This window comes from Eumetopias jubatus, unplaced genomic scaffold (assembly GCF_037043125.1).
Source record: "Eumetopias jubatus isolate StellerSeaLion01/CBP00866 unplaced genomic scaffold, mEumJub1_p1.0 scaffold_2, whole genome shotgun sequence".
NCBI classification, from domain to species: Eukaryota; Metazoa; Chordata; class Mammalia; order Carnivora; family Otariidae; genus Eumetopias; species Eumetopias jubatus.
The window spans coordinates 148,199,799-148,227,191 of record NW_028274808.1 but is presented as its reverse complement, the minus strand read 5'-3'; the positions used below and the strand labels follow the sequence as shown (position 1 = coordinate 148,227,191).

Here is a 27,393-nt window from a genome sequence, read left to right as displayed (position 1 = left end):
ATATTTAAACTCCTAAGAGTCTGGCAAAGGAATTCATATCAAACTTCTGTAATTCTAATTTAGTAAAATCACTTCCAGTTTGAATTCACATAGAAATTCGTGCTTTTGTACAGCTGGTGGTTCTCAAAACATAACATTTCATAAAACTAATCCTCCTCCCCCCAAAAGTGCATATTTGGAAAGCAGAGTGAGGGGAATGGTCAAACTAGCACGTTCTAATGCTAGAGCGGGAATATGCTCATTTACGCTCTGGGGAATAGTTTATGGTTGGAAATGGATAAGAAAAATTTTAACTGTTGTTGCACCAATTTTCCTTATGAGCCAGATATATCTATGATGTTAGGGATTGTTATATGTGTTGTCTAATGCCTCAAAATAGAACTCTTAGAAGGACTAGATTTCATATCTTCTGTTTACCAGAAAGGGTAGCCGTTGTAGAGAGTAGTAGAATGTTAGTTTGTTAGACTGCAGAGCTTAATGTAAAGACTTTGGCAAAAAATCTAGACGATTAGGAAGCACCTGAACACAGGTGGATAACAACCCACAGAACCAATTCATTCTCTTACAGGTTGTAGGAGAAATGTGCAGCCATGCAAGTTTATGTGTGTCTGGCAAAATACTAGCTGAAAAGGACAGGCTAGTATACAAAGCAGTGCTTGAAAGTAAAACTGTCTCCATCAGTTAACCAATCAGCTGTAGGAGGGAAGATAGTAGTTCTTGGGAAGAAGCAAAACTCATTCAGTGCCCAATTATCAGGTGACCCTCTCTTGATGTAAAATATTCCACTTTACCCAACCCAGTGGTGTGTGAATTCCTAAAACAGAGCTATTCCTACAACAAACTTAGTGGTTTGGCTTTGTTTTCTTAAAGTTGTTACGACTAGGGGTGCCTGGGTGGCTCAGTCATTAAGCGTCTGCCTTCGGCTCAGGTCATGATCCCAGGGTCCTGGGATCGAGCCCCACATCGGGCTCTCTGCTCAGCGGGAAGCCTGCCTCTCCCTCTGTCTCTCTCTCTGTCAAATAAATAAAATCTTTAAATAAAAAAAAAAAGCTGTTATGACTACATGGCAAGCTAGTAGTATATACACTTTGGAAAGCCATTAGTCAAGGAAACAGTAGAAAATATTGACCCCAGATTAATTCCTTTGCAAAACTTTGGGTCAGAAGCTAAAAACAAGTATTTATATCACATTTAAGGCCACACACTTGTTAAAAGACAGGTTACTTCTTTTTTGAGGTCATAACCAGGAAACCTCAATATAGCAAATTTTATCAATCTCATTTTTTCCTCTATATTTCTTGGGAAAAACAAAACAAAATATGAAAGAAAAACAAAGGTGTAAAATGAGATTCAAAGCCTAAGTGACTTCAATGGAATTTTTTTTCTACCTTACTTTCTGCTTCAGAACTTAGTCCTTTTAGTCAAAAGTTCCGAGAAGACTCTGTTAATCTTTGCTGCTTTTCCTCCCACAGCTTTGTCATGAATAATGATGATGATGATATAATAGCTGTTACTAACAACAATCATTGTCACCCCTTCCAGGGTACCATTTGTGAGTGCTGTGTTGGGTGCTTGACAAGCATTTCCTTCAGGCACAGTAAAAACTGAGACTGTTTTTTCCATGTTTTATAAATGAAGGAGCTGAGCCTTGCAGAAACGACTAAGATAAAATGATACACTTAAAACGTAGTAAAAACAGTTACAACTTGCTATGTGTCTAAATGTGCAAGACACTGTACTAAGGACTTTTCAGACATCAATTCACAACAACCCTATGAGGAATGGGATTACCATCTCTATTTTATAGATGAAGAAATGAAGGCTGAGAATTTACACGTAGAACCAGAATTTGAACCTCGATCTTTCTGGTTATAAACATCATGCCCTTCAAGTTTTCTATCAGTCTTCCAAGCAATAATAATCATTTATTTCATAGGAATACAGGAATTCTAATTGGAATGGATGAGTTTTCAAAAGTAGCTATATGATTATAAAAGTCTTTTCATGTAGGGATAAAAAATAAAGCCAGAGGGCGCCTGGGTGGCTCAGTTGGTTGAGCGACTGCCTTCGGCTCGGGTCATGATCCTGGAGTCCCTGGATTGAGTCCCGCATCGGAGTCCCTGGATTGAGTCCCGCATCGGGCTCCCTGCTCGGCGGGGAGTCTGCTTCTCCCTCTGACCCTCCCCCATCTCATGTGCTTTCTCTCTCATTCTCTCTCTCAAATAAATAAAATCTTAAAAAAAAAAAATAAAGCCAGAGCCAACCACCCCAAAAGAAGGTACTTGTAAGACCTCTATCCAAAAATGTTTCCTTCACCAGTCTGCTAGTGATTCCTGGAAGATTGGCAATAAAGAATACTTTATATTTTTAATTTTTTTTTTTTAGGACGGGAGAGAGTTAGGTTTTGTCCCATGTTTTAAAAGTAAAGTTCTAGAATAAGCCACTGGAATAAAATTATTAGCAGTTTTCCAATGATACTCAATTGAGAGAATATTGGGATAGAGTGGTAGCTGGGGAAAAAGTCCCTGAAAAGAAGTGTAGTTCAGTTCTAGAGGAATGGGACCTGGAAATGGAGAGACGGGTGATAAAAAAGAAGGTGGGAGCCCCTGCCAACAAACTTAACCTGATAGCTTTAGACTGCTTCTGTAAATTGGACAGATGTTGAATTAGTTTCTCTTTCAAGCAAATGGCAGTGTAATAAATGCTTTTAACTTTTCAACATTAGATAAAGTCTTGGTCCTGACACTGTTGTCACATGAATCAAAGGAGTTCAAAGCAAACCTACTGACTTCTGCTCTCAGTATAAATTAATTGTAGCAAATAGCACTATAAGATGAGCTTGTAATATTTTAAAAATTCAGTTTCATAAATATTGTGTGCCTAATGCTGGAAGACAAAGGTGAATAGATCGTGCTTCTTGTTCTTACACAATTCTAGTCAATAAAATACCATGTGTTTAGGGTGGTAATAATTTAGAGTGCTATGTGACCATAGAAGAGGAAGACATTACAGTTCATCTACTGTGTTTACATTCTCACTGAGCATTTTCCATTATCTCTAAGTTAGCCCTGAAGTTAACAGATATCCAAGGTGGGCAATGAGCTAGCAGGAAGAAAAGCCGTTCAGGGATTTCTGATAGGAATAGTGATGAGGTAGAGTAGAAAGTAATTTGCTTTCAGCAATTCTTTCTACTTCCCTTTTAATCTAGAGAATAAAAATCTGATTTGTATGTACCTACACAGGATTTTATAATGTTGCCTGCTTTGTATATTACTGGCATTAAATTTCTGCCTGAAAGATTTTCAGTTCTTGATTCATTTCTTCCTGTTATCCAATCACCACTCAATGACTCAGTTTCCTATATCCCTAGTGTATAACCCCTCCAAAAACAGACATAGAGAACCGGGTAAATAAAAGAAAAACCACCATCCCCCCCCATCCTTTTTTTTTTTTTTTTTTTTTTTTGCCTAACTACTGGAATGGGAACATAGGTTTTACTATAGGGGAGATATTTTATATTCACTTTAGTTTGATTTCATCCAATAGTATATTCAAATGAAGATTAACCTTTTTTTTTTCATTTTAGTATGCCAAGAATCAAGCATTACAAAGTGATGAATGTAGGAAAAAAGTACACTATTGAATTGGAAAAACCTGTAAGTAGCTATTTCTTGTTTTTGATGAATTTTCTCCTGCTTTTGCCCAAATCTACCTTACAGAATTCAAAGAAAGGTGGAAAAGCAGACCCCTTGCCTAGGAACATAGTGCTGGTGAAAAACAGCCAGGTGAAGGAGCCCCGAAAGTGGCAGATATCCAGGGTGAGAAGCGAGATAAAAGAGCAGGTGGATGAGGAGGCACAGTAGAAAATAATCTGCTAATAATTCTTTCTACTTTTGTTTCTCTGTAATCCTTATCAATACGATTATTTCAATGAGGGAAGAATTTTTTCTTAATCGTCTGTTTTACAGCCACCAATGATATGTATTTCAATGTGCTTATTTCTAATGGGGAAAAAAAAATATGTGAATGCCTAGTCCTCTAATACCCATCATGCAGAAGTTCAGAAATCCCCCTCATAATAGCAATATAATCATGAAGAAATGGTTTCTTCCTGGTCTGCAACCCCTCTCCCATCCCAATCAACTTACCATGGGGCTAGTGATACAATATCATAATCACTAGGTCACTGTACTAGGCAGAGAGCTAAGTACCTTACATATATCACTTAATCTTCACCATTACCCTGAGGGAATGCCTATTATACAGGTGGGAAAACTGGTATTTACACTCATCTCAACCAATGACGATGTAGTGATGTGAGCTATGGTCCAGGTGCCAGAAAAAGGGAATATAGCTGTGTGATCTTAAGCTGCAGCGGTGGGAAGATTGGACCAGGGAAGTGATATCACATAAATGGAACTGATGAATCTTAAGATATTTATTTTAACATCTCTAAAATTGAGCTCTTAGTGCCTCTGCCTCTCCAAGCCCACTGTGTTGATCAAATAGAGAAACGGGCAGTATGGTTGGATTTTTATGTTTATTTTTTATTTTTTAAAAGATTTTATTTGTCAGAGAGAGACAGAGAGAGACAGAGAGGAGAGCGCACAAGCAGGTGGGGAGTGGCAGGCAGAGGGAGAAGCCGGCTCCCTGATGAGCAAGGAGTCTGATATGGGACTCATCCCAGGCCCTGTGATCATGACCTGAGCTGAAGGCAGACACTCAACCGACTGAGCCATGCAGGTGTCCCTGAAGTTTTTAGGTTTAGACCCTACTTCTTAGAATGCAGTAGTGACCTTTGCAAGAGGAGGGAAGCTGCTGACTCATATACCCCACTTTCATCTTTGCCATAAATGCTTCCCAGAGCTTCTCAGCTCTCATGTCCATGCCTGCCGGGGCTTTTTCAAAAATTCTAATGAAGAAAACAAACAAGTAGATTGCTGAAGGATAACCCAAATAACCAAATGACTGGAAGCAAAGGTCAGGGAGGAAGAATGTGCTTCTGTGACTAGTAAACTGGGGCTCGTTCATCTGTAATTAGCCCGAACAGTGCCCAGTGTAAGGAAAGCTAACAGCCTGGGTTGTTCTTTCACCTTTCACACTCCCCTACCCTACCCTTCAACCAGCTTGCCATTTTATGAATTCCAGGGATATTCAGGTTTAACCTGATTTTACTTGTATAAAAATATGGTTTGTGGGTGGCAACCCATTTCAGCTACTTTTGGCCAAGTAAATTATCCTGTTAAAGGGAGGTATTAAAATGCTAAATTCTCTGGCTTTAAGGGCTCTTTGGTTTCAAACAAAAGAAACCAAGTAACTTAACTTAAGCAAAGACAGATTTAAGAACATAGGAAGTACATAAAGGGACTGGAAAGCTGGAGCACCTCCAGGGACTAGGAACAGGTGACCCTTGAACAACACGGGTTGGAACTGCATGGGTCCACTTACATGTGGATTTTTTTTTTTTGATAAATACAGTACAGTGCTGCTAAATGTATTTTTCTTAATAACATTTCCTTTTCTCTGGCTTACTTTATTGTAAGAATATAGTATATAATACGTAGAACATACTAAATATGTGTTAATCAACTAATTATGTTATCAGTAAGGCTTCTGGTCAACAGTAGGCTTTTAGTGTTTCATTTTGGGAGGAGTCAAAAGTTATAACATGGATTTTTGAGTGCATGGGGGCTGGCATCCCTAAACCCTGTTGTTCAAGGGTCAACTGTAGTGAGAACCACCTGATTAGGAATATGCTATCCTTCCTTGTTCCTCTACTCAAGTTAAAACTTCAGGAAGGGAGAATTTTCTGGCCTAACCTGAGTCACATTCTCATGCAATAACTAGGGAAGAGCAGAGGACCTAATTATTGTCCACCAAAATGTATCCCATGGGGAGGGGGAAATTTCTCAACAGGGAATTGGGTATTATAAAAGAGAAAAAAAATGCATGGGTAGGAAACACTGGCCACTCAGTACCTCATTGAAGTGGAGTACTGACATGTTTTACTAGAGATCAGGAAATTCACAGTAATCATTATTTCATCTGAGCTTTCTTTTACTCTCTCTTCACATGGATGACACTGAGCCTTCTCTCACTCTCTTTGTACAGGTAACACTCCCAAACCTTTTCAGTGTCATTGATTATTTCATGAAGGAGACTCAAGGAAATTTACGACCATTTATATATTCAACTGATGAAACCCTTGGTATGTTCACTTCATGGCTGTATTAAGGAAAGCAAAACAAAACAAAACAACAACCCCTCCCCCCACCCCCCGTATATGATTTGTAATACCAACCAGGTAGGAACGTAGTTCAGCTTTTAAGTTTATCTATTTGTAAGTCATTTGGTCACTAACCCTGTGAAAATAAGGGAGTACCAATATATTCTGGTGGATGAGTACTGGTCCATTCTAGAGAAAGAAAAGCCGAAAGGCATGTATTGTGACTACTAATTTCATCATCATTCTACTTGGGCTTTTTTTTTTTTTAAGATTTTTTATTTATTTGACAGAGAATGAGAGAGAGACAGAGCACAAGCACAGGGAATGGCAGGCAGAGGGAGAGGGAGAAGCAGGCTCCCCTCTGAACAGGGAGCCTGATGCAGGGATCGATCCCAGAACCTTGGGATCATGACCTGAGCTGAAGGCAGACGCTTAACGGATTGAGCCATGCAGGCGCCCCTCTAGTTGGCTTTATCAAACAAGTTCAGCGATAAGATGAAAACCATACTCGTACAGAGCCATGGAAACCAAACAGGGATTTTAAAAGTACGATCTGTCAACAATATCAGATGCTCTAGTCAGATTGAAATGGATGAAGATTAAAGAGAGACTATGGGAATTGGCCATTAGGCAGTAGATGACTTGAGAGAGAGGCTTATTCTATCATAAAGGCAGAAGTCTAAGTGTAAGATATATACGTCCCCATTCCTACAGATTATGAGGTCAAACAACTTTGTTTGGCTACCTGCAGAAAAGTCTGACTAAGTTTAAAAAGCCAGCAACTTTAAAAGTCCAAGGTTGAAAACATAGTTATGAATCTTGTGATGCCAAATAAAGAAACTCAGAGTCTGAAGGAACTTCAGGGAAACTGTCTAGTACAGTGTCTCACTCTATACAGGAATCACCCGCACACTGAGTACAGAAGACATCTCTAAGATGTGACCAATCAGCTTGTTTGAAAATTCCTAATGATGGTCGCCTCACTGGTTTTTGAGGCAGCACACTTCACTTCTATCAGTGCTCATCTTAGAGAATTCTTCCTTAATAGTGAGTCTGAAATATTTCTTCCTTTAACTTCTATATATTAATCCATTTCTGGCTTTGGAACAACTCAGGGTTTTAAAAAGCCCGTCAAATATATAAAAGCAGCCACAATGCCCCCTGCCCCTTAGTCTCTGTCCTCTGTGAGTTATTGGTTCCTTTAGCCCTCTTATCACATCTTTGACCTTTTCTATATACTAATTTCTGAACATCTCTCTTAAAATATACCTACAAGGAATGAAGACATTACTACAGATATGGCCAGAATAATATATTACACAGGCTTAATGCAGGAAAACACCATTTATAGAAATCTATTAACTATTACTTAATATGATTAATATAAGAAGTAACTATTGATATATATATATATTTTTTTTTTTTTTTCAGAGACCAAACGATTTCCTGTTACACCTCTAAAATTTAAAAAAAATGTTTAGGGTGACGGTGAATCTGCTATAATTTGCTTCATGTCAGTTATCTAATGCTGTGTAACAAACCACCCCAAAACATGGTAGTTATATCAACAACTATTTTATTTGCTCACGATTCTGTGCATTGGCAATTTGGATTGGATTCAGTTGGAGAGTTCTGCTAGTCTCACTTGCTGTCACTTACACGACTAACCAGCTGATGGCCTGACCGGGGCTGTATGTTTCAAGTTGGCCTCATTCACACATCTGGCGCTGGCGGCCAGCTGGAGCTGGCTGAACCACTCTCCTCACTTATTCTCTAATACTTGAGGAGTTAGCTCAGGCTCTCTCACATGAGATCTCAGAGCCGTTAAGAGGAGAAGGAAACCTCAAGTCCTTGGGCTAGAAATTCTTAGTGTTAAGGATCAAGTATGGCCCTGTTGGAGCTTTTAGTATAGGAGAAACTGTGAATTGAATAAATCTAAGTGTGATGCGTCTTATGTGCAAGGGCTATACTTCTTTCTTTTTAAAAAATTTAACTTACATGCAATAAAATTCACTCTTTTCTTGGTATACAGTCCAATGAGTTTTGACAACCACCACCAGAATCAAGATTCAGAAAGTTCTACCACATCAAAAAAATGCCCTAATGTTCTTTCTTTGTAGTCAACCCCTCTTCTCACCCATAATCCCTGGCAACTACTGATGTTTTCGATTCCTATAGTTTTGCACTTTCCAGAGTTATATAAATGGAATCACAAGTATTGAAAACTTTTGAGGCTGATTACTTTCATTCATCATAATGTCTAGATTCACACAAGTGTTGTGTGTATTATTAGCTTTTTTTTTTTTTTAAGATTTTATTTCTTTGACAGAGAGAGAGCACAAGTAGGCAGAGCGGCAGGCAGAGGGAGTGGGAGAAGCAGGCTCTCTATTGAGCCTGACATGGGGCTCAATCCCAGGACCCTGGGATCATGACCTGAGCTGAAGGCAGCCGCTTAACCGACTGAGCCACCCAGGTGCCCCTAGCTTGTTCTTTTTTTATTGCTGAATAGTATTTCACTGTATGGAAGAACTAGTTTGTTTATCCATCCAACAATTAAACTGTATTAGGGTTGTTTCCAGTTTTTGGCAATTACTTACTGACTATATTAATACTCATATGCAGATTTTGTGTAAACATAAGTCTTCATTTCACTTGGGTAAAATATTTAGGAATGAGATTACTGGGTTATATGGAAAGAATCCAACTAACTTTATAAGAAACAGCCAAACTCTTTTCACAAGCAGTTCTACCTTTTTGCACATCTGCCATTGATGCTGGAGAGTTGTAGTTGCATCCTCATCAGCACTTGGTATTGTCATTAAATTTTTTTTTCTTTAATTTTGAGTAAACTCTACACCACACATGGGGCTTGAACTCATGACCCTGAGGATCAAGAGTTGCATGCTCTACCAACTGAGCCAGCCACACCCCATTGGTATTGTCACGTTTTTAAAAAAGTTACTCTAATAGTATCTCTGTGGTTTTAATATGCATTTCCCTCAAGATTAATTATGTTGAACATCTGTTCATGTGCTATTTGACACTCATATATCTAATTTGGTAAAATATCCGTTTAAACCTTCTGACCACATTTTTGTTTGGTTTTTGTTTTTTTATGGTTGAAATTTGATAATTCAGTGCATATTCAGATATTGTCAGATATAATTTGCAAATATTTTATTTTTTCATTCTTTTAATAGTTATCTTTTGCAAAGCTTAAGTTTTAAATTTTAATGAAGTAAAAATGATCAATTTTTGCTTCTGTATATAGATTGTACTTTTGGTGTTGTATCTGAGAACTCTTTGCTTAACCTAAGATCACAGAGATTTTTCTCCCTGGTTTTCTTCTTTAAGTGTCATAGTTTTATGTTTTACATTAGGTCTATGACCTACTTGAAATTAATTTTAAGGGCAGAATTCATTTTATTTGCATTTAGGTATATAATTGTTTGAGCACTGTTAGTTAAAAAAACATCATCTTTTCTTCATTTAAATAGCCTTTGTACCTTTGTAAAATAAAAAATAATCAATTGACCATATTTTTGTGGATCAATTTCCATTGATATATGTTCTTACCCTTTTGCCAATACCATGCTATCTTGATTACTGTAGCTTTATAGTAGTTCTTAAAATCAGAAAATATAAATCCAACTTTGTTCTTCTTGACAAAATTGTTTGGACCAATGTAGTTTCTCTGCCTTTCTGTGTTAAGTTTTGGAATCAGCATGGTACTTACAGAAAAATCCTCCAGAGTTTTGATTTGGATTTTGTTGAAGCTTTAGATGAGTTAAGGGAGAACTGACCTCTTGACAATATTATCTTCCAAATCAGGAATAATATACCCTTCCAGTTATTTAGGTTTTTTTTTTATTTCTTTTATAGTTCTTTATAATTTTCAGCATACAGATCCTGCACATATTTTGTTAGATTAATACCTAACGACTTAATTTTTTGGTGCAATTATAAATGGTAGTTTTTAACATTTTGGATTCCAATTATTTATTGGTAATATATAGAAATACACTTTTTATATATTGATCTTGCAATTCCAAGATTCCATTTGCTAGACTTTTATTCATTTCTAAAAGCTTTTTCTTTAGATTCCTTGTAATTTTCTTTTTTTTTAAAGATTTTATTTGTCAGAGAGAAAGAGAGATAGACAGCACAAGCAGGGGGAGAGGCAGGCTCCCCATTGAGCAGGGAGCCTGATGAGGGACTCGATCCCAGGGCCCTGGGATCATGACCTGAACAGAAGGCAGACACTTAACCAACTGAGCCACCCAGGCATTCCTTGCTTCCGGTTTTAAAGGACAATAACATTTCATCTTTCACTAAGAAGTATAATGTTGGCTGTAGGTTTTAAAAAGATGATTTATCAGACTGAGAAAGTTTCCTTTTATTTTGTCTAGTTTTGGTATTAATGTAATGCTGCCGTCAAAAAATGAGGTGGGAAGCATTCCTTCTTCTTCTGTGGTCTGGAAAATATGTGTAGAATTGGTATTTTTTTCTTACTTCAATAGTTGGTAGAATTCACCCAATCAGCCATATGGGCCTGAAGATTTCTTTACTGAAGGTTTTTAACTATGAATTCAATTTCTTTAATAGATGTAGGATAATTCAGTTATCTATTTTTTTCTTGAGTGAATTTTGGTAATTTCTTTTAAGGAATTGTTCATTTTTTTCTAAGTCCTTGAATTAGTCTTCTGGCCTAGGGCCTGGAACAAAGTAGAAGCTGATGGATATTGGTAGAATAGATAGATGAATGAATAAGCATAACATTAGGGAAGGAGGAAGCAACCCTCTCTTCTTCCTAAAGGAAAACTGTCATTCTGAGAAACAGGAAAGGACTATTGCAAGTAACTAGAGCCTGTGCGACTGTATACTTAACTCTGTGATAGGCACTGTGTGAAGTGCCATGATTATGTGAATCGTCATAAAACAAGGATAATAATCATACTTTCCTTATAAGATTATTGGGAGAAATAAAAATGAGACGATTCATATAATCACTACCTAAGTAGTTTTCACATATGACTAAAGTTAAGTCAGAAACACAACTAGTAAATGAAGTTGGAATCCAAACCCATGTTTATTTCTGAAGCCTTTTTAAAAAAACCTTCTCAGTGATTGACATCTCCAGTGATAGATATTTGTATACAGATATTCATATTCTCCCCCCCTCCAACCCTTCACCCTATCCTTTCCTGTTTCTGTGGGTTGGGAGTCTGGGCCTCCCTTAGTTGGGTCTTCTGCACTTTTTCCATTTTTTTGAGCGGGGCGTGGGGAGGGGCAGAGGGAGAGGGAGATGAAGAATCTTAAGCAGGTTCCATGCCCACTGCCAGCCAAGGCAAGGCTTGAACTCATAATTTGAGTGAAATCAAGAGTCGGACGCTTAACCAATTGAGCCACCCAGGTACCCCTGGAGACTTTTTTTAAAATTTAAAGCAGATAATCATCCTGATTAGATTGAACCAATTCTGTCTGCCTTACTCTTTGTGGGAAGAAGTTCCAGTATCGGTTCAGTTTTCAAAGCCTTTGTTATGTTGGTTTGGGTCTAATGCATCTATGTGTCAGGGATTGACCTAGGACTTAGGCAGTGGTTTATAGTTTAGTTATAAACTATACATATATATAATAAACTACATAAAGACTATATACAACTTATATAGTTCAGTAGTTTTTACTTCTCAAAGCCTTCGTTATCTGTTTTATATGTTCTGTGCAGGCACAGCTTAGGGGTGAGCCTGGAACTTATAGGAGATGCTTTTTCAGTTCTCTCACCTCTCCAGGATTTCCCCCACTTTCCTGCTACCAAAGGTCCTTTTTCCTGGTCTTTTAAAGATGGGGTTTCTTAAGAGTTTTAGCCATCAGTGCCACCGTGTAGTTCTGTGGAGACTGGGACCGCCTTTGAGGAAAAGACATTAAAAGAAGAAGAAGAAAAAACTAACAGGAATTCCAACCTTTCTCCCTGGCAACCCCCACCCACTCTGTCCACCCATTCTTTAGGCCACGTTTTCCCAGGTTCTCTGGCCAGGATGAGCTTTCTCTGGGGGTGTTAGGTGCTTATGCTGCCTCTATTGCTACAGTGTAGTTAGTGCTTGGAGATGGAGTCATCCTCAGAGCAGGGCCAGAAGAGAAAAATAAATAAGGAATGGTAAGAAATAGGGGCGCCTGGGTGGCTCAGTCGTTAAGCGTCTGCCTTCGGCTCAGGTCATGGTCCCAGGGTCCTGGGATTGAGCCCCGCATCGGGCTCCCTGCTCGGGGGGAAGCCTGCTCTCCCTCTCCCACTCCCCCTGCTTGTGTTCCTGCTCTCGCTATCTCTCTGTCAAATAAATAAAATCTTTAAAAAAAAAAATGAGTGGAAAGAAATAACCAAAAATGGGCTGTTCGTGTAAAATGTCAATGCTTTTAGAAACAGACAACCAGATTATTATTGCTCTGGTGACTGAACTGGTTCAGTTTGCTTTGTGATCCGAAACAAATTACTCAACCTCCCTGCATATCAGATTCCCTTATTAAAAGAGTGAGGGAGCAACACGACATATGAACAGATAGAATTAGATGATCACATGGAGAGAGCCTTGAAATAATCAGACTATCTTCTGTAGAGTAATGTATTTTCTTTGAAAAGCAGAAAGATGATGGAAGAGTAAACTGGAAGAGTACATGACAGTGGAGAAAGGACTTAAAAACAAAATAAAACAAAGTACAAAAACAGCAAAACCCATCTTGACAGATGGTGCTTAAGCTTCAAGGAAACTTTGGGGAACCCTACAATTGTTTTAGGGAGTTTGGACTCCATAGCTGATTGGGGCATAGTGGGGATGCAGGAGCCCTTAGCTTTAATTTGCCTTGAGTTAGGAAATGGAAGTTGTAGAGCACCTAAGGGTTAAAATCTGGAGACTTGGAGAAAATTAAAGTGTTTCCAAAAACATACTATCAAAAAGAAAATGAGATTTTTTTTTCTTTGATCCTTGATGTTAACCCATGCCAGCATTCAGCTTTTTCTTTGGCACCAAAAGGAAAAGCAATGATAGAACCAAATAGTCAAAGATATTTCCTCAGTTTATTTTTCCCAGCTTCAGAAATCAGCAGTTTAAATACAAGCTACTTTTGGGGCACCTGGCTGGCTCAGTCAGTAGAGCACTGGGGTTGTGAGTTCAAGCTCCACATTGGGTGTAGAGAGTACTTAAAAATAAAATCTTTAAAAAAAAAGAAACAACAAAACTAAAAGCCACTTTAAAATATGGTAGGGTAGGTAACTGATATTAAGCTAGTCAGGAAGAAAAAAATGTTCCCTAGAGAAAAATTCATTAGGAGCCAAATCACAAGTCAAGAATAAAATAAAAATTTAAAAAGCATATGAATATTCATTATTTAATTAACTAATATTTAATAAACACACCACCAATGTTCCAAGTACAACAGGAAAATCAATTTACATTTGAAAATAAAGAACTGCCCTGTGCCTTGATATTGGTTCTTTATTTTATTAAGCATTATTTTTAGGCTAAGAAACCACCACATAAGGGAGAAGAGAAAGGAGAAAAATCTATATATTGCATGAAAGTAAAAGAGGAAAACTACCTTTATGTATCTTGATAACTTATTATTTTTAAAAGGAAGATCTTGCTTGTAGAGAAAATTACCTCTATTTTCCTGATCCTGATTACCAAGTTGCTTACCTCAGTACCAGAATTAAACATTATCGCATACAACTTCATTATCTTTCCTGAGTGAAACCAATTCATGGGGAAACCACAGAATATGGCTGTGAGAGTAACTCACTGATATATACATTCCTATGTAATGATATAAGTTAGAAACCTATGGTCCTTTCTAAATGAAGTTTTTATTTTCCTAGGCTTCAATTAAATACATTTCCCTCTATACAATTTTCCACAGCAGATTCTCCTAAATTCTAGCAATGCCAAAAAAGCCTCACTAGGTTTCGGTGAAATCTGATTTGATGAATTTATCAAATATAAATCATTCTAATTATCTAGCTAGAAATCATGCTAGAGACATGAAGTGTACTTAGAAGCTCTTTTCTAACAGGAAAACTATGCCATTCTCTCTTACTGGAAATACATAAAAATGATCAATTTCCATGTTTTCCCCTGATGTTGTCGTTTTGCTAGCTTAAAATCAACCCATATTTCTTTTGTAAAAACATTAATCTACAAAGATGGTATAAGGGTTTGTAATCACCCATTGCACAAGTACAACACAGTAGGAGACTGATTATAATCACAAAGAATTCCTTAAAAATACTAATTCCTCAGCCCCACACTAGATCTACTGAATTAGTTTCTCATAATTTTTTTCTTGAAAAACAAGCTTCTAAACTGATTTTGATGGTCATCAAATTTGAGAATCACTTTTGCAACCAAGTAAGAATCAAAAGGTATGGTTTATATTCTACTCTTGGTTCTAATTATTTGGTTGTTTTGTTTTATTTGGCTTCTTTGGTTTCCTCATCCGAAAAAAATGAGTTAGAATGGATTCCTACGGTCCTCTTAGCTCCAACAATTTATATATAGATGTGTCTTGAAAGGAAGAGGAAATCAGGACACACACACAGAAAAAAGACAATGTGAGACAGAGGGCGAAGATGACCATCTACAAGCCAATGAGGCCCCAGAAAAAAATCAACTCTGCTTACATCTTGATCAGATTAGCCTCCAAAATTATGAGAAATAAATTTCTGTTGTTAAAGCCACTTAGTCTTTGTTATTATAGCAGTCCTAGCAAACCAATTTAATGAATTATATGGGATGCCTGAAAGTATGCAGAATTCTAAGCCTCTCTCAGACTTAGAGAGTTAATTTCTGGGGATTACTGATACAGAAATCTGCTTTTTTATCACACACAATAAAGTCTGCTATATACAATCAAGTAGGCAAACTACTCCTTTAAAATTTACTGTGATATCAAGTGGTTAACTGATGCAAAGATTACAAAGATCTATCAAATCTATCTTGTATTCTCAAGGGCCTTACGATTAAGTCCAAATACTGGTAAGAAATAAGAGACTGAAGAGCTCCAATTTGCAACAATCTTAAAATGTTAAGGGTGTATTCTTGCATTCTAAGAGAATAAACAGTGCTTAATATAGAATGCTTAAAAAAATAGACTCCTGAAGATGATGAGGCAATGTGGTTGACTGCAATAAAGTAAAAAGGAATGGATGAGGAACATAGAAACAGTCAAGGGACTGGCCAAGGACGACAATCTAAAAGACCACTAAATGGTCTGGGAGATTTGGGAGATGATTTGGGAGATCTCCCAAAATCAGCTGGGAGAAACAACAGAGAAAGAGCCACAAAAACTGCAGAAATTGAAACTGGCAGACCAAGACCGTAAGATGGCCCTTATAGTTTAAATAATAAACATTAGAAAATTTCTGCAGGGGACAGAAAACTATAAAAGGTAATCTAACAGTTTTTTGTTGTTTTTTTTTTTAAGAATCAAACAGAATTTCTAGGACTGAAAAACATAACCAAAATTAAAAACAAAATGGATGGTCGTAACATAAAAAACAGATGAAGTAAACTAGAATATGGGCAGGAGAAATGATGCAGAATAAAGCATGATGAGACAGAAACAACTGGAAAATACAGAAAAGAGGGTTTTAAACATAGAAGGCAGAATAAGTCTGCTGTGTTTAATGAGAATCCCCACAGAAGAGAATGGGGAAAAAGGCACTATGTGAAGGAGTAGTATCGAGACTTTTTTTTTTTTTTAAAGATTTTATATATTTATTTGACAGAGAGAGACACAGCAAGAGAGGGAACACAAGCAGGGGGGAGTGGGAGAGGGAGAAGCAGGCTTCCTGTGGAGCAGGGAGCCCGATGCGTGGCTCTGAGCTAAAGGCAGACGCCTAACGACTGAGCCACCCAGGTGCCCCGAATCAAGTCTTTCTTAGAACCAAGAAAAGACCCAAATCTAGATTCAAAGAGCTGAACAAATCCCAAACAAGATAAAAGAAATCCATACCCAGACACATAATAATTAAACTTCGTAAAATGAAAGCAGATAAAGAGATTTCTTTTAAAGCTGCAATGTTTAGTTTAGCCTGAAGGCTGACTCAACAACAAGAGGGGAAGTTTGAAGAGAGTAGAAAAATATCTCCAATGAAAGATAATGAAGGCCAAACTAGAATTTTACATTCAGCAAAAGTATCTTTGCAGAATGAGGGCAAAATACAGTTTCAGACAAAGAAATCATGAGCAAGTATGCCACCACTGGACTCTCACAAAATGAAATTCTAAAGTATTTCAGGTAGAAAGAAATTCAGCCCAGATGGTATATGAGTATGGGTAAATAAAACACTAACTTCATAAACAGAGTAACAGTCTTGCAGAACTAAAAGACATTTATGTAAATGACAACAGAATTAAAGTACGTAACAGAAATAAAATACGTGATCATAGTAGCCAAACTGGGAATTAGAGTTGTTCTAGTTATTAGAATATAATAATAATAATAAATAATCCCCAAAACTTACTAGCATAAACCATCCATGTTCATGGATTCTGTGGGTCGGGAATCTGGCAGGACAGCAAAGATGGCTCGTCTCTGCTCCATTAAGCTTGGGGCTTGGAATCATCTGAACTTACTTACTCATGTTGGACACCTGATGCTGGCTGTAGGTTGGGGACCTCAGTTTCTCCATGCAGGTTACTTTCGGCTTCCTCGTGATATCATGTCTGGAATCCAAGGGTGAGACTTCCAAGAGGGAGGAAAAGAGAGACAAGCAGAAGCCATAGCCTTTTGTGACCTAACCTCAAAAGTTGTAGTTACATATGATGTATTTTGTTATATTAGTTAGGGCAATCATAAATTCTGGTTCAGGTTCAAAGAGAGTGAAAATAGATGGTCTTTTATGGGGTTTGGAGGAGGTTGCAAGATTCTAAAAGTGCATAGATTGGAAATATTGCTGTGGACATTTTTGGAAACTATAATTAGCAAAAGGTAAAGATAATGATTAAATTTAGTCTGGCTTAATCTGAATGGCTTAATCAAACTGTAATACAGGGTAATCATCAAAAGACAAAAGCCACTGAACTAGAAGAGAGAAAAAAAGTGTGTATAGCTTAGGCAAAGAGAAACCATATCATGTATATTAAGAAAGAGTTTAGGGGTGGAGCAAGATGGCAGAGGAGTACGAGACCTAGATTTCGTCTGGTCTCAGGAATTCAGCTGAATAGGGATCAAACCATTCTGAACACCTACGAACTCAACAGGAGATTGAAGAGGAGAGTAGCAACAACTCTCTGAACAGAGAAGCGACCACTTACTGGACGTGCGGTGAAGTGAATCCGAGGCGATATTCAGGAGGATAGACGGCGGGGGAGGGGGCCTCCGTCGGCCACTTCTGGCAAGTGATAGAGCCGCGGAGCACAAAATCGGAACTTTTAGAAGTCGGCTCCGGGGGCGCCTAGGTGGCTCAGTCATTAAGCGTCTGCCTTCGGCTCGGGTCATGATCCCAGGGTCCTGGGATCGAGCCCCGCATCAGGCTCCCTGCTCGGCGGGAAGCCTGCTTCTCCCTCTCCCACTCCCCCTGCTTGTGTTCCTGCTCTCGCTAACTCTCTCTCTGTCAAATAAATAAATAAAATCTTAAAAAAAAAAAAAATAGAAGTCGGCTCCGCTGAGGGACGTCGCTGCAGTGGCTAAGCGTGGGGTGGGGTGGAATCCTCCCGGGACAGTGTGGTCTCAGGACCCTCGGGGTCACAGAAAGACCGGGGGTGCCTGAGTGTGGCAGAGCTCCCAGGTATCGGAGCGGGGAAGCCGGCTGCAGAGACAGAGCCGAGGCGCGGGCTCTCAGCTCGGGGTTGCCATAAACTGTGATCCGTGGCCGAGTCGGGCCACTGCTCCTCCAGCAGGGACCCAATAAGCGGCAGAGCCGGGGAGACTCCCCTTTCTCCCCTGAGAGGAAAGCGCGGGAGCGCACCACAGGGATCTGCTGGGTTTGGAGACTGCACATGGGGTCGGGTGCCAGAGATACAAATGCTCGGTCAGAGGCCAGGTGAGCACGGAGTGCGGCCGGAGACCAGGGAGACGGGAGTGACTGCTTTTCTCTGGGGGCACATTGAGGAGTGGGGCCCCGAGTTATCAGCTCCTCCGGGTGGAGCTTGGGAGGCTACCATTATCACCCTGGTCCTCCAAAGCTGTACCGAGAGCTTGCAGGGAACAAAAGCTCCTGAGAGCAAACCCGAGCAGCTTGCTTAGCCTGGACCGACAAGGGCGGGGCAATTCAGCCTCCGGCAAAGACATTTGAAAACCACGGCAACAGGCCCCTCCCCCAGAAGATCAGCTCGAACAGCCAGCAAGCCAAGACCAAGTTTACGATCAAGGAGAACAGAAGAACTCCAGCGCTAGGGGAATACTGCACATAGATTTCATGGCTTTTTTTTACCATGATTCATTAGTTCATCAAAGTTAATTTTTTTAACTGCTTTTTTTAATTTTACTTTTTCCCTTTTTCAACCAACATCTTATCAACCCCTTTTTAAAAAAAAACATTTTTTATTTTTCTTTTTTAGAGTCATATTTTATCCCTTCAGAGTAGTTACCCTTATTTTTGGCATATATATATAGGTTGTTCTCTCTTTAAAATTTTGAGATACAGTTTCTTCTAACAGATCAAAATATACCCTAAATCACTAGTGAATGGCTTTGTTCTAGTCTCCTGCCTGATCACATTCTCTCCCTTTTTTCGTTTTTTTTTTAAATCTTCTTCTTTCTTTTTTCAAACATCTTATCAATTCCTTTTATAAATCTTTTATAATTTTCATCTTTACAGTCATCTTCCATCCCTTCATTGTATCAACACTTATTTTGTACATATGTCTTTCTTCCTTTAAAATTTTAGGAGGCACTTTTTCCTAACAGACCAAAATACGCCCAAAATCTAGTGTGTGGCACTGATCTATGCACTAGCCTGATCATATATGATCATATTCTGCTTTTTTTGTATTGTTCTGTTTTTGTTTTAATCTTTTTTTTTCTGTTTCTTTTTTCTTTCCCTTTCTTTTCCCCTGGTTTCAGGTCTTTTCTGATTTGTATACAGTATATTTGCTGGGGACGTTGTTAACCTGTTAGCATTTTGTTCTCTCATTCATCTATTCTCCTCCGGACAAAATGACAAGACGAAAAAAATCACCTCAGCAAAAAGAACAAGAGGTAGTACCGTCAGCCAGGGACCTACTCAATACGGACATTATTAGTACGATGTCGGACCTAGAGTTCAGAATCATGACTTTAAAGATACTAGCTGGGCTTGAAAAAAGCGTGGAAGTTATTAGAGAAACCCTTTCTGGAGAAAGAAAAGAACTAAAATCTAACCAAGTCGAAATCAAAAAGGCTATTGATGAGGTGCAATAAAAAATGGGGGCACTAACTGCTAGGATAAATGAGGCAGAAGAGAGAATCAGTGATATAGAAGACCAAATGATGGAAAATAAAGAGGCTGAGAAAAAGAGAGATAAACAACTACAGGATCACGAGGGCAAAATTTGAGAGATAAGTGATACCATAACACAAAACAACATTAGAACAATTGGGATCCCAGAAGAAGAAGAAAGAGAGAGAGGGGCAGAAGGTATATTGGAGCAAATAATAGCAGAGAACTTCCCTAATGTGAGGAAGGAAACAGGCATCAAAATCCAGGAGGCACACAGAACCCCTCTCAAAATCAATAATAGGTCAACACCCCGACATCTAATAGTAAAACTTAGGAGTCTCAGAGACAAAGAGAAAATCCTGAAAGCAGCTCGGGAGAAGAGATATGTAGCCTACAATGGTAGAAATATTAGATTGGCAACAGACCTATCCACAGAGACCTGGCAGGCCAGAAAGGACTGGCAAGATATCTTCAGAGCACTAAACGAGAAAAATATGCAGCCAAGAATACTATATCCAGCTAGGCTGTCATTGAAAATAGAAGGAGAGATAAAAAGCTTCCAGAACAAACAAAAACTAAAGGAATTTGCAAACATGAAACCAGCCCTCCAAGAAATATTGAAAGGGGTCCTCTAAGCAAAGAGAGAGCCTAAAAGCAGCATAGATCAGAAAGGAACACAGACAATATACAGTAACAGTCACCTTACAGGCAATACAATGGCACTAAATTCATACCTTTCAATAGTTACCCTGAATGTAAATGGGCTAAATGCCGCAATCAAAAGACACAGGCTATCAGACCGGATTAAAAAACAAGACCCATCAATATGCTGTCTGCAAGAGACTCATTTTAGACCCAAAGACACCCCCAGATTGAAAGTGAGGGGGTGGAAAACCATTGCACCATGCTAATGGACATCAAAAGAAAGCTGGGGTGGCAATCCTTATATCAGACAAATTAGATTTTAAAACAAAGACTGTAATAAGAGATGAGGAAGGACACTCTATCCTACTTAAAGGGTCTATCCAACAAGAAGATCTAACAATTGTAAATATCTATGCCCCTAACATGGGAGCAGCCAATTATATAAAGCAATTAATAACAAAAGTGAAGAAACACATTGACAACAATACAATAATAGTGGGGGACTTCAACACCCCCCTGACTGAAATGGACAGATCATCTAAGCAAAAGATCAACAAGGAAATAAAGACTTTAAATGACACACTGGACCAAACGGACTTCACAGACATATTCAGAACATTCCATCCCAAAGCAACAGAATACACATTCTTCTCTAGTGCCCATGGAACATTCTCCAGAATTGATCACATCCTAGGGCACAAATCAGGTCTCCACCGGTACCAAAAGATTGGGATCATTCCCTGCATATTTTCAGACCACAATGCTTTGAAACTAGAACTCAATCACAAGAGGAAAGTCAGAAAGAACGCAAATACATGGAGGCTAAAGAGCATCCTACTAAAGAATGAATGGGTCAACCAGGAAGTTAAAGAAGAATTAAAAAAATTCATGGAAACCAATGAAAATGAAATCACAACTGTTCAAAATCTTTGGGATACAGCAAAGGCAGTCCTGAGAGGAAAGTATATAGCAATACAAGCCTTTCTCAAGAAACAAGAAAGGTCTCAAATACACAACCTAACCCTACATCTAAAGAAGCCAGAGAAAGAACAGCAAAGAAAGCCTAAACCCAGCAGGAGAAGAGAAATAATAAAGATCAGAGCAGAAATCAATGAACTAGAAACCAAAAGAACAGTAGAACAGATCAACGAAACTAGGAGCTGGTTCTTTGAAAGAATTAACAAGATTGATAAACCCATGGCCAGACTTAGCAAAGAGAAAGGAGAAATGACCCAAATCAACAAAATCATGAATGAAAGAGGAGAGATCACAACCAACACCAAAGGAATACAAACAATTCTAAGAACATATTATGAGCAACTCTATGCCAGCAAATTAGATAACCTGGAAGAAATGGGTGCATTCCTAGAGATGTATCCACTACCAAAATTGAACCAGGAAGAAATAGAAAACATGAACAGACCTATAGCCACTAAGGAAATTGAAGCAGTCATCAAAAATCTCCCAGTTTGTCTCCCAACAAACAAAATCCCAGGGCTAGATGGCTTCTCAGGGGAATTCTATCAGACATTTAAAGAAGAATTAACACCTATTCTCCTGAAACTGTTCCAAAAAATAGAAATGGAAGGAAAACTTCCAAACTCATTTTATGAAAACAGCATTACCTTGATCCCCAAACCAAAGACCCCATCAAAAAGGAGAATTACAGACCAATATCCTTGACGAACATGGATGCAAAAATTCTCACCAAAATACTAGCCAATAGGATCCAACAGTACATTAAACGGATTATTCACCATGACCAAGTGGGATTTATCCCTGGGCTGCAAGGTTGGTTCAACATCCGCAAATCAATCAACGTGATACAATACATTAACAAAAGAAAGAACAAGAATCATATGATCCTCTCAATAGATGCGGAAAAGGCATTTGACAAAGTACAGCATCCTTTCTTGATCAAAACTCTTCAGAGTATAGGGATAGAGGGTACATACCTCAATATCATAAAAGCCATCTATGAAAAACCTACAGCCAATATCATTCTCAATGGGGAAAAGCTGAGAGCTTTCCCCTAAGGTCAGGAACGCAGCAGGGATGTCCACTATCACCACTGCTATTCAACATAGTGTTAGAAGTCCTAGCCACAGCAATCAGACAACAAAAAGAAATCAAAGGCATCCAAATCGGCAAAGAGGAAGTCAAACTCTCACTCTTTGCAGATGGTATGATATTGTATGTGGAAAATCCAAAAGACTCCACCCCAAAACTGCTAGAACTCATACAGGAATTCAGTCAAGTAGCAGGATATAAAATCAATGCACAGAAATCAGGGGCATTCCTATACACCAACAACAAGACAGAAGAGAGACAAATCAAGGAGTCGATCCCATTTACAATTGCACCCAAAACCGTAAGATAGCTAGGAATAAATTTAACCAAAGAGGCAAAGGATCTGTACTCAGAAAACTATAAAATACTCATGAAAGAAATTGAAGAAGACACAAAGAAATGGAAAAATGTTCCATGCTCATGGATTGGGAGAACCAACATTGTGAAGATGTCAATGCTACCTAGAGCAATCTACACATTCAATGCAATCCCCATCAAAATACCATCCACTTTTTTCAAAGAAATGGAACAAATAATCCTAAAATTTGTATGGAACCAGAAGAGACCCCAAATAGCCAGAGGAATATTGAAAAAGAAAAGCAAAGCTGGTGGCATCACAATTCCGGACTTCCAGCTCTATTACAAAGCTGTCATCATCAAGACAGTATGGTACTGGCACAATATCCAATGGAAAAAAGACAGTCTCTTCAACAAATGGTGTTGGGAAAATTGGACAGCCACATGCAGAAGAATGAAACTGGACCATTTCCTTACACCACACACAAAAATAGACTCCAAATGGTTGAAAGACCTAAACGTGAGACAGGAGTCCATCAAAATCCTAAAGGAGAACACAGGCAGCAACCTCTTCGACCTCAGCCGCAGCAACTTCTTCCTAAGAAACATTGCCAAAGGCAAGGGAAAAATGAACTCTTGGGATTTCATCAAGATAAAAAGCTTTTGCACAGCAAAAGAAACAGTCCACAAAACCAAAAGACAACCGACAGAATGGGAGAAAATATTTGCAAATGACATATCCGATAAAGGGCTAGTATCCAAAATCTATAAAGAACTTATCAAACTCAACACCCAAAGAACAAATAATCCAATCAAGAAATGGGCAGAAGACATGAACAGACATTTTTCCAAAGAAGACATCCAAATGGCCAACAGACACATGAAAAAGTGCTCAGCATCGCTCAGCATCAGGGAAATCCAAATCAAAACCTCAATGAGATACCACCTCACACCAGTCAGAATGGCTAAAATTAACAAGTCAGGAAACGACAGATGTTGGCGGGGATGTGGAGAAAGGGGAACCCTCTAACACTGTTGGTGGGAATGCAAGCTGGTGCAGCCACTCTGGAAAACAGTATGGAGGTTCCTCAAACAGTTGAAAATAGAGCTACCATACGATCCAGCTATTGCACTACTGGGTATTTACCCCACAGATACAAATGTAGGGACCCAAAGGGGTACATGCACCCCAATGTTTATAGTAGCAATGTCCACAATAGCCAAACTGTGGAAAGAGCCAAGATGTCCATCGACAGATGAATGGATAAAGAAGATGTGGTATATATACACAATGGAATATTATGCAGCCAACAAAAGGAATGAGATCTTGCCATTTGCAACGACGTGGATGGAAATGGAGGGTGTTATGCTGAGTGAAATAAGTCAATCAGAGAAAGATATGTATCATATGACCTCAATGATATGAGGAATTCTTAATCTCAGGAGACACACTGAGTGTTGCTGGAGTGGTGGGGGGTGGGAGGGATGGGGTGGCTGGGTGATAGCATTGGGGAGGGTATGTGCTATGGTGAGCGCTGTCAATTGTGCAAGACTGTTGAATCAAAGATCTGTACTTCTGAAACAAATAATGCAACATATGTTAAGAAAAAAGAAAAAGAAGAAGATAGCAGGAGGGGAAGAATGAAGGGGAGTAAGTCAGAGGGGGAGATGAACCATGAGAGACGATGGACTCTGAAAAACAAACTGAGGGTTCTAGAGGGGAGGAGGGTAGGGGGATGGGTTAGCCTGGTGATGGGTATTAAAGAGGGCACATTCTGCATGGAGCACTGGGTGTTATGCACAAACAATGAATCCTGGAACACTACATCAAAAACTAATGATGTAAAATATGATGATTAACATAACAATAAAAAAACTTAAAAAAATTTAACATAAAAAATTTGTTAAACAGGTTTTCGGAGAATTGAAAACATCAGCAAGGGACACAGCTATTAAAGGGAAGAGGGTAACATTATTAGAACCTGGAAGCCTAGAATAGATACCCTGCAGAGTACCAGAGAAAAGCTAGAGCCTAAGAACCAACCAGAGGCTACTGGAAGAAAAGCCACTGCTGAGGTGGTGCTGACAATGTCGGAAAGCAAATGGCAAGGGTAAAAGTCTCTTTTTCCTTTCTCCGGCATTCCAGTCCTCCTCCTAGTGCCACCTACCTATGGAACCTGAAGGAAGCCAAATGACAAAAGAGAAAAGCAGTTTGCAAAGTTCCAGAATACAAAAGGGTGTCTAGAATTGAGCAGAGATAATATTAGTAAGTGGCATATATGGAATTAAAAAAACCACAAAAAATTTTTTTTAAAAGGCAAGAAAATAGAGACAAAGAATCATAGAACTGGCTAGACAAAAACAAACACAAACAAAAAAAAACCAAAAACCAAAAAACAAAAAACAAGAAAATCAAACCAAACCAAACCCCATAAAATAAAATGTCAGAACTAAACCTAAATATATCAGCAATTACCTTAAGTGTATATGACCTAAGTGTTTCAGCTAAAAGGCAGAGATTATCAAACTGGGTTAAAAAGAATCCCTAAAATCCAAACTCTATGTTTAGAAATGAAGAAACACTGAAAAAAACACCTAAAAAACCTGAGTTACAAAGGAACTTTTAATGAAAAGAGATTATTTTAATTATTAACCATATTATGTGTCAAAACTTGTGGAATATGGCTACAATAGTAATTAGAATATCATACGATTATAGTATAGTAATAGAGATATTTATAATTTTTAATTTTAAATGCATATGTTGAAAGGCTGAAAATCAATGTGGTAAGTATCCAGCTCAAGAAGTTAAAAACAGCACTAGCAAAAAAAGAAAGAAAGAAAGAAAGAAAATAGGAAATGCAAAGAAAATAGGAAAAATATTAATAAGAGCAGAAAATAATGGGATAGAAAGCAAACACATAAGAGAGAGGATTAACAAAAATAAAATGTTGGATCTTAGAAAAGACTAAACACTGTCCTTATTTGAAGATTATACAGAATATCCAAATTAATTTGCAAATAATTTATAAGAATCATTATAATTTAGTATGTTTCCAGATACAGAATACAAAAAATTTTATTTAACACATAATAAAGAGGATAAAAAGTGGGCTACATAATTTGAATTGACATTCTTACTTGAGAATATCTAGAAAAGGTGGGCAAAATGTATTTAAAAAATGTTGGATGGCATTGGAGAGCTATATTAGTGAATGGTGAGACTAACATCTGGAAGAAAGTAGAAATTCATAAAAGTGAACCATTCATTTGGGATCACTTGGGCCCTGGGAGCTTTTGCAGATTTGTTAAGAGTCCACTGAGAAGCTGAGGAGAGTTAAGGGACTAGGGATTGAAAGGTAGAGTCCAGTGCCAGCCAAGACATGGGGGCCCTGGTAACCCTAATCTACACTTTGAACCCAACTCGGGAGGGTTGTAGGAATAAGGGTAAACAGGAAGTAAGAGCAGTAGTAGTCTATAGCTCAACTCTGAGTCACATGGGTAACTCATAAAATCTTGACTCTGGAACTGGTCTTGAGTTACTAGTGGCCAAGTGCCTCTCTGGAGGATGAAAATACTATGCAGGACATCAAGTTATTTTTAAAGGCAACTTTTCAAATATAATACTGGCATATAATTAAAGATAACCATACACACAAGGATGTAAGATAATGATTATCAGCTGAAACAAAACAAAACAAAAAACAGACCCACAGGAGAGTTCCAGATTTGGGATTAAACACACACTATAAAATAATAATGTTTCCCATGTTCAGGTAGATAAAAGATTGAAAATTTCAGCAAGAAAACTGGAAACTGCAAGAGTGACAGAATTTGCATATTTGTAATTAGAAATTTGAGAACTGAAAATACAATGAGCTAAGAATAACGAAGATACTCTCATAGAACAATAAATTGGGAGGACTTGTTCTGCCAAATATAAAAAATAATACATCAGCTACAGTGATGAAAATACCATACTAACAGAGATAGAAAAGAAGAAACAAAAAATTCAGAGATATACACATAAATGGATGTATGACTTGGGTGGTAATGCAGAAGAGTGGCACTGCAAAAAAGAACATACTTAATAATTCAATAAATGGTGGTGAAGCACTTCTCAGCATACACAAAATTAATTCCTCATGAATTGAAAACTGAAAATGTGAAAGGCAAAGCTAAGGCCTTTAGAAGACAAAGTCTGTGATTGCCCCAAACTAAAAACATCAATAGAAGGAATAAATAAGTTGTGGTATATTAATGCAAAGGTAAACTACACAACAATGATGACTAAAGTGTGACTATAAGCAATAACATGGATGATTCTCATGTTGAAGGAAAGCAGCAGCCACAAAAAAAAAATACAGTTTGATTCCATTTACATCAAGGTCAGAAACCATCAGAAAGTAAACTATATTATTTAAGTACATAATAGGTGGTTAACACTATAAATAAAAACAAAGAATTATCACAAAAGGTAGGATAGTGGTATTGCCAGAGAATATGTGTTGGGAAGCTGGTTGTGATTGAGAAGGAACTACGAGGGACATTTCTGGGCTGCTGTCAATGTTCTATTGATTTGACAGCTGGTTATACAAGCCCTTACTTTAAAATTAATCCTTAAACTGTGTATTTATATTCTATATATTATTTGTGTGTGTGTGTGTGTGTATATTTGAATATATATTTCTCAACAAAGCTAAGAAATGGCAAGAGAAAAATGAACACTGAAAATTACCTATTAATT

At 38.1% G+C, this 27,393-nt stretch overlaps 1 protein-coding gene across 1 annotated transcript in view; it reads left to right on the top strand.

The window, feature by feature from the left end:
* Positions 1-14,944, top strand: part of STAP1 (signal transducing adaptor family member 1) — a 39,204-nt gene extending 24,260 nt beyond the window's left edge. The window contains exons 7-9 of the mRNA XM_028100679.2: positions 3,587-3,656; positions 6,112-6,208; positions 7,658-14,944. Of these exons, the coding sequence (XP_027956480.1) occupies positions 3,587-3,656; positions 6,112-6,208; positions 7,658-7,707 (217 nt within the window). The 3' untranslated portion in view covers positions 7,708-14,944. The remainder of the gene's footprint in view (positions 1-3,586; positions 3,657-6,111; positions 6,209-7,657) is intronic.
* Positions 14,945-27,393: the final 12,449 nt, after the last annotated feature.